The 8,682-nt window shown below is 42.3% G+C and overlaps 1 protein-coding gene across 1 annotated transcript; it reads right to left on the reverse strand.

Moving 5' to 3' along the window:
• Positions 1 to 6,999: 6,999 nt before the first annotated feature.
• On the reverse strand, positions 7,000 to 8,682 carry LOC145159361 (FAF-like protein (DUF3049)). Its single transcript, XM_079078306.1, has one exon. It carries the CDS (start codon positions 8,600 to 8,602, stop codon positions 7,220 to 7,222), a length of 1,383 nt encoding a protein of 460 aa, XP_078934432.1. The 5' UTR covers positions 8,603 to 8,682; the 3' UTR covers positions 7,000 to 7,219.

Here is an 8,682-nt window from a genome sequence, read left to right on the forward strand (position 1 = left end):
TATAAAACGACAGCCAAACCATGAATTTAACCATTCCACTTCCAGCTGCCAAAACCCCAGCTGAACATAATCATCACTCCTTTCCAGAGTCCCCGCGACTCACATTCCGGCCTCGAGCAGAACCCCCGAAGCCTCAAATCCATACACTCTTGTGATAACCATTCCCGCTCAGCCCGCGGGAAAATAATGAGTACAAAATACTTCCCTAATCTCAAGTAACTGCAGCCCTCCGCTCATCAGAATATGTTCCAGTACTGGAAGCTCATCCAGCTCCTCCTCTTGCCGTCGTTACAGCTGTTAAAGCTGTCGTGGCAACCGTCTCGGCAATGGCTGCATAGCGCTCGTCGAAAAACTCAACCATGGCGGTCTTAATAGACCCGACATCTCCGGAAACTGCTCCCAGACAATCTTGATCACCTCCCCCCCAGATGATCTCGCTAACACGATCCCCTGAAAATGCTGGCCTATCCTGGTTGCCCGCTCCCGGTCCTAACCTGGATCCGTTCTCAAGACGTCTCGCAACCACCATTCTGGTAAACCACCAGAAAGATCTCTGATAACCCATATAATGATAGGGGACCAACTCCCAACCCAACCCTAGGGGTTGTGACTTCCTTGCTACGCGTATGGGTTTTGTGCTTTCAGTAGTACGGGCCCATACTACCTTCCACACCTACCCATATTTGTCTCAAGTATCATCACAACGCCCTAACAATATACATAATCATAGCGAGCGCTCAATCCTCACTCCTAGAGGAATGCTAAATATCTCGTAACTGGTCTCCCGACCTCTCTCTACCCACCCATCCATGAAACTTCCACCAACCCTGCAATACTAGTATATGCTAACCATACATAACGCTGGACCCTATAGACTTTCGAATATCTGATCCTACCCTAAGCCCTAATCAATAAGAACAGAACATAAGGCCAAATCAAACATTCTCGGGCTATAAGATCTTAATTATGTACAGCCGCGACACATACACAAGTAACCACAGTAATGATGTCAATCTTATATAAAGAAAACCCTAGGCTAGCATGCATCATGTAATCAGGCAATTCTATCATGCAATTCCTGAAGATCCCTAGCCTAGTACTAGCATGTTGTTCTAACATATCACAATATCAAATAATGGTATGGTATTTTGGGGTCTACTTACTGGCTCCGGCTGATCGTACACTCTGCATCCTCATTTACTTATTTTGAAAACCATTTAGAAATCATTTTTGAAAATCCTTCCTTGATTTGAGACTGGATTTACACGAGTGTTTCTCCAATTCACTCAAACCAAGGCTCTGATACCAACTTGTAACATCCGTATAATTCAAGCCAATTTAAAACGTTTTAAATCATTTAAACCATTCAGTTATTACAATTTGTTTTCAAAATAGTTTAAACATTAGAGTTCCCAGAATTCAAAATCATCAATCGAGGAAATGTACGGTAATGCCTTCGCCTTCCCGCGGTCATCCGCTGATCCTGAAACAATAAACTGAAAGTGTAAGCTCGAAGGCTTAGTGAGTTACCCCCAAAATACCAATTCCATACATATATAACCATATCATATAACAAATACAGAACATGCATGCATAAAGAGCCTTCAGCCTGACTGGACCGCCTCGCAGGCCTTCAGTCTATCTAGACCGCTGTCCGAGCCTTCGACACGTCTGGACCACCTCGTAGGGCCTTCAGCCTATCCGAACCGCTCGCCGGGCGTAAGGTCTGACTATCATACCCCCTGGGTCTATAGTCTATCCGGACCGCCCTGGGTATGTTGGCCTTCAGCACAAAGTAGGACCGCCTCAACCCAAACCCCCAATCAAACAATCATGTGCACATACATATCATATGCTAACATATATAACAGTCAGCCGATCTAACAGATCAAATAGCATAGCAACATCCTATGACCAGGATACCGACCTAACCAGGTCACTAACATATGCACAGATAATCCTACGGATTTAACAGATCACATAACATAGCAACATCCTAAAACCAGGATACCGACCTAACCAGGTCACTAACATATGTACAGATAAGCATACGGATCTAACAGATCACATAGCATAGCAACATCCTAAAACTAGGATACCGACCTAACCAGGTCACTAACACATGCACAGATAATCATACGGATCTAACAGATCACATAGCATAGCAACATCCTAAAACCAGGATACAGACCTAACCAGGTCACTAACACATGCACAGATAATCATACGGATCTAACAGATCACATAGGATAACAACATCCTAAAACCAGGATACCGACCTAACCAGGTCACTAACATATGCATATCACCATCCTAACTACCAGGATGTAAACAATAAACATATCATGCCATAATCCGGATATGAATCCGTAAAGGGCCGGCCTTGGTGCCTTAGACCCAATTGATATAATGAGGATAACTCACCCCGCAAATGTCAACTCGAAAGATAAGCTCAAACTCTCGGATCGCTGCCACAAACTCCACCACCTATATTCACCATAGAACCATACTAATAAATTTCCAACTTCCCAAAAGGCCCCAGAAGTCAAATAGTCAACCCTTGATCAAAGTCAAAGTCAACGATCAAGGTCAACAATACATGTTGACCCGACTCATCAAGTGCAGTCACTGACTCGTCGAGTCCGTCCAGAACTCGAGTAGTCGCGAAAACCCCCCACTGACTCGTCGAGTTTCCCTACAACTCGCCGAGTCCAAGCGTGTCCAAACTTCGGGAAAACCCAAGTTGACTCGCCGAGTCACCCCACTGACTCGCTGAGTCCATGCAGAAGTCTTTGCACGACAATCTTCATCGGACACGCTGAGTTGACCATGTAACTCGCCGAGTCCCTTTAGTCCACTATCCATTCAGATGCTTTTTAAGCCACTTTAAGGTTCCAAAATGCAGATCCAGCTTCCCAAGGCATGTTTATCACGTAAAGTTGCAAACTTTACGTGCATGCAAGGCTCTAAAGTCTTATAATGTCAAAACCAATCTTGAAATGGAGTTTCACACTTAAGGAGAGGTTCATACTTGCTAAAGCTGGGAGCTTTATGGACTTAGAGACCAAAGAGAGTTCAGATCTGAAGTAACAACTTCAGATCTTAGCTCATACCCAAGAATAGCTTCTTATTATGCTAGAAAAGCCCTAATCTTTAACCAAGTGACATCTAGAATGAAATGAGGCCAAGGTAACGACTTGATACCTTCAAAAAGATGCTAACTGAGGTAGATAACAGATCCCCACACGTTCCTTGCTTCTAGACACTTGTTCTCCAAGTTCTTCTCACCAAGAATCCTCTTCAAAAGCTTAAAACACACAAATGGAGCACACACACGAATTAGGGTTTGCTGGACTCTCAAGAGGCTGTAAGGGGCTGAAGGAGGCTTATGGTCCTTTAAATATGGTGCAAAACCCCGAAAATTAGGGTTTCATCCTTCAGCTCCTACTCGTCGAGTCATGTCTTGGACTCGGCGAGTAGGTCACTTAAACACGTTGCCCAAACCGCTCCTACTCGACGAGTCAGGGCATCCAACTCGTCGAGTAGACCTTGCAACTTATGAAAATCAAAACCATAAATTATCACCTGAGAGTCGGGGCGTTACAATTCTCCCCCACTTGAACTAGACTTCGTCCTCGAAGTCTGCTGCGGTGAACAACCATGGATAATGCTCCCGCATTTCCGCCTCCGGCTCCCACGTCTACTCAGGTCCTTTCCGATGCTGCCACTGGTTTCCCTACATAGTTCAAGTGCTCTCCGACCTGAACATCACCCAGCGATACAATCGTCTACTCATCCAATATGCGCCTTCATAGCATAACAAACTAACTTACACCGAGCCTTCGGCATGACTGGACCGCCCACTCGGGGCCTACAGTCTCCCCGGACCGCTCGCCGAGCGCTTGACTCGACTGGGCCGCCCCTTGTCGCCCACTACATCCATAGAATACAGTCCCGCAAACGATTACCACCAACAACATACCTACCACTACCGGTCAACCAGTACGGCACTCATAACTAGACTATATCACCCTTCGGGTTGGAATACCAATATGCCAAATCCACTTGATCATAGGGTCCGGTCATCCTCAGGATGGAATACCCTAGATTAGGATACCAACATGTCGAATCAGTTCAACCATCGAGTTGAAATTCTCAGGGTTTGTTGGCCTACCGCCTCAACCCTACCGCTCCTCTTGAGCCTCCGTGCCTACAACATGAGTCTGGTATGCCCACTCCGGCCCTCAGCTCATGACTGAAATGTTCCTGATAACCTATCGACACTATTGTCGTGACTTCAGTTGTCTCAACGCTCCATCCTGGAGATTCTCACCTCCTCCATTTCCCAAAAGGGCCTAAACAATGTCCTTCACAACACCAACAAACGTCATCCTCACCCCATAGTATCCACTTGTAGAACAAGTTGCTACCCCATAACACATATATACTCAGAACCTGATCATATAACGAACAAAACCCAGACAATGTCTTCAACATACTCCATCAGCATGCTCAATACCCGCACATAGATCTACAAACACATACAGAGTCTTTTCGTACACCTGAAAACCCAAGTCATCAATACCGCCCTAAACACAGAAACTGTCTGAAACAGTAGGCTGCCTTCTGGTTGCTTCCGGAGTCCACTGAGACCACCCCGGTCCCAACTTATCTGGAATACCGAAGTCCTGTCCGGTTGCTGAGCCAATGGCAATCTCACAGTCGCCCCACGCGACTCTTGAAGGAAACTTCAACTAACAATTACCGCCCTAACTATATCGCCACTCATGGCTCCATCAATCCTTCTGATCCATTTGATCATGACAGCCTGACAACCTGACGCCATCAGATCAGATACGAAAAGTGAACGCTACCAGAATACTGTAGTCTTACATCATGTCCGGTCTCCAACGACCTACTGTTTTCCTGATTCTGGTTATGCTATGGTCTACCCACAATCTTGCGAACAGGGCCACCCTGACCTGATCATCTGAAAGAATCTGTGAATGCTACAAATCATCTTGCAGCCTCACAACACTTCCCATACCACCTGACCGCTAGTGAATGCTACGACTACCCCCGCAGTCTTACAACACTTTCCACACCATCTGACCGCTAGTGAATGCTACGGCTACCCGCGCAGTCTTGCAACCCTTTCCACACCATCTGACCGCTAGTGAATACTACGGCTACCCCCCGCAGTCTTACAACGCTTTCCATACTATCTGCTCGCTTGTGAATGCTACGGCCACCCCCACAGTCTGAAAACACTTTCGTTCTAACACAGCCGCAGTCTGATACCTTACCCTCAATCTGTTAGTCCAATTACCCTCAGAGTCTATCACACACCCGACTGAACACCCGAACTAAACTCAATTCGTGACTGGAACCCCAAACTGATTCCCCAAATTGTGTTATCCAGCACCGAGAAAAAGCGATACACATGCTGGGAAGTTTACCGAACTCCCAACTCACAGAACCCTCAAACCAAACAGTCACTTGGGCCGATTATTAATCAAATACTTCGAAATTAAGAAAAACAAATACTTCGAAATTAAAAAATAAGAAAATTTGTAAGTTCAAATTTTGAAAATTTGAAAATACGAAAATATGAACATTTTTTGGTATAATATTTGAAATTTTGAGATTTTGAAAATTTTGGAGTAAAAAAAAAAGTTGATTTTTTGAATTTTTTTATAAATTTTTTTTGACCTTTTTTGACTTTTTTTTTTATTTTTTTCGACTTTTTGACTTTTGTTGACCCGATTAATCCCACCAAGACCGATTAACCCCGCCAAACCGATTAATCCCAAATTTCCGATTAATAACCTAATCCTCGACGGTTGGAGAACGTCAAACGATTAATCCACGATTAATCGCCGATTAATCCCGATTTCTGCAACCATGATATATATATATATATATATATATATATATATATATATATATATATATATATATATATATATATATATATATATATATATATAGGATGAGGTTCAATAGAGAACTATAATTAACCAAAGAACCAAGGAACCAATCTTTTTTTCAACTTTTAGAACTTATTTTTTATCAAAAAAAAAAAACTAAAAATACAGAAATTAATAAGTTTTTATCCTTTTTCCAATGATATCAAATTCGATTTTTTTTTACGTCAAATTCACAATGTGAATCTTTGAAAATTCACAATGTGAATCCGGATTCACACGGTGAATCCGAAAAATATTTTTCACATTCACAATGTTAATATATGAATTTAGATTTTTTTAGATTTTTTTTTCGATAAAGAATAAGCTCTAGAAATTGAAAATAAAATTTGGTTCCTTGAAGAACCAATAATTATGGTTCTTTATTGAACTTTATCATATATATATATATATATATATATATATATATATATATATATATTGAGAAAGAGAGTGTGTGTGTATGAACCGTTCACAATAAAATTTATTATAAAATTTTTCAATCAAAACACTATAAATTTTGATAAAATTTTTCAATGAAAACATTAAAAACTTGCATATATGCAAAAATTAAGAAGATTTCTTTGAAAAACACAATATGTATTTCTTAAATCCTAATGTGTGCATATATTTCTTGTGTATATATGTATATGTATTGAAGAAAAATTATATACATGTATACAATCCAAAAATAATAATTTTAATTTCTTTTTTCCTAATGATGTAAACATATATGTTATATATGTGTATGTATGTATGGATGAGTGTTTTGTTTTTTTTTAACGGCCATGTTAGTATTTGCCCGGGATTGAACCCAGGACCAGGATATTTTTGTTTTTTATCTTCTTCAACCCAATACCACCTAACAGAAAAAAAAAAAAAAAAAATCAGTACTTTAAAAGGAAAGCAGCAAACATATCAAAATCGGATCCTAATGTTCCCAAATGAACAACAATATGTGCCCAAACGAACCCTAAATACGAACATAGTCCATTGGCTAGTCGAAAGCCAACTCAATTGTGATACAAAGAGATATCGTCACCATGGCAAGCATAGTGGTGTTATAACTTATTATTCGGTAATGATAGTCATTGTTTCAACTCGTTATTGAGCAACTCTATGGTACATTTTTTCTTTTAAAATTTATGGCACCTCTCACTCTTTCATATGGTTTATTAGAGAGATGCAGATGTATACATTCAATGTATAGATATAAAAAAAGAGTTAATGAAAAGAGAGAATGCATGGTTTTATTAGGAGGTGGCGATGCAGAATGGCTCCCACATCAGAAGTGACCGTCTTGGCTCTTTGCAACCCTTTAATGAAGGTAGCAAGCAGTCCGCTTTGTTACCTCTGAGCAGAACCAGGTCCTTGGTTTTTGTTGGTGGGCGGTGTTGGGTGATGAGAGGATCAAAGACACTGGCGACAGTTGGTTTCGCCCTCCAGAAGTACTGGTATGAGTTGAAGGAGGTGGCAGTCGTTGGTGGGGGCAATGGTGGCAGCCCGGTTGCTCGGGGTGGTCGTGGAAGAGATTGCTTAATTTGTGATGCTGATGGTGGGGTTGCAGATGCTTCCTCCTCCTCCACAACTTGTAACTTTTCTAAGTTTGCTGTTCTTGCGTTAAGCTTTCGGGACCATGACGGATTCTCATTGTCTCTTTCGGTGATCCTCTTAGTCGATACCATAGATCTGTGAAGCTTTATCATCCCCTTAGTCAAATTCGGTGGTCTCACTTTCAAGATTCTCATTTCATTATCGGTGAAGTTGCTTTTGATCTCACCTTCATCCTTATCTTCGACGTCAATGTTGTCTACTTGTGGTTTTTCTTCCTCAATTATGCTGAAGATGTCCTGAAGATCTTGTTTGGATGCTTGGTCGTTAGGGTTGTCGATGAGCGTGAGGAGAAAACGACCATCTTGGCGCTGAGCTTCAAAGTAGTTTTGTTGCGGAACCGATACAGCTTCAAGGACTAAACGTCCGTCGACCCGATGAGAATGCATGTGAAGTGACGGCCCGTCGGTATGGGCTGCTGCGAGAGATGAAAGAGGCGGAGGTAGAGAACGAGCTTGCTGGACTTTTTTAGTTGTCAAGCATGTCACATGCTTGACAACTTTTTGTTCCTCCATATCTGTTTCTTTTATCTCGTCTTCTTCTTGGATCTCATGTATCTTATTCTCGTCACCTGTTTCTGAGGATGGATAAGACGAGAACACATCTGATCCAGTCTCAGAGCCCAGACTCTCGGTACAAACCTTAAGACTCTTCTCGCTCAACGAGCTAGCAGACTTCTTAACAAGTGGATGAACATATGGTGGTGGAAGTGATACCGAATCGTCTTGCACCTTTTGCGACATAATCGCCGTCCAAATATCGATCTTACTCGGATTCTTGTTGGCGTTTCCGATCACCTCGCACTCTTCTTCATCCTCTTCGGACGATGAAGAAAAATCGATTGCGATCTGCTCAGATGACGCGATCTTCTTCATAGTGGGAGAGGCCGATAACCCGTTGTCTGACAACCACCGCTTTGAGGACATGTCGGCGGACAAAGTCCGCCGGAGCGACCCAGCCCTGGTGGTCTTCTCGTGGTTGTGGGAACCCTGCAGGATCGACACTATACCTTGCATATGGGTCATGTAATCGACTTAAGATGATCTGAATAGAAGGTGAATTAAAGGTGGATGAACACAAGCACATGCCGATGAAGGGTTGAAGG

This window comes from Lactuca virosa, chromosome 2, assembly GCF_052849685.1.
Source record: "Lactuca virosa cultivar CGN04683 chromosome 2, Lactuca_virosa_CGN04683_v6, whole genome shotgun sequence".
NCBI classification, from domain to species: Eukaryota; Viridiplantae; Streptophyta; class Magnoliopsida; order Asterales; family Asteraceae; genus Lactuca; species Lactuca virosa.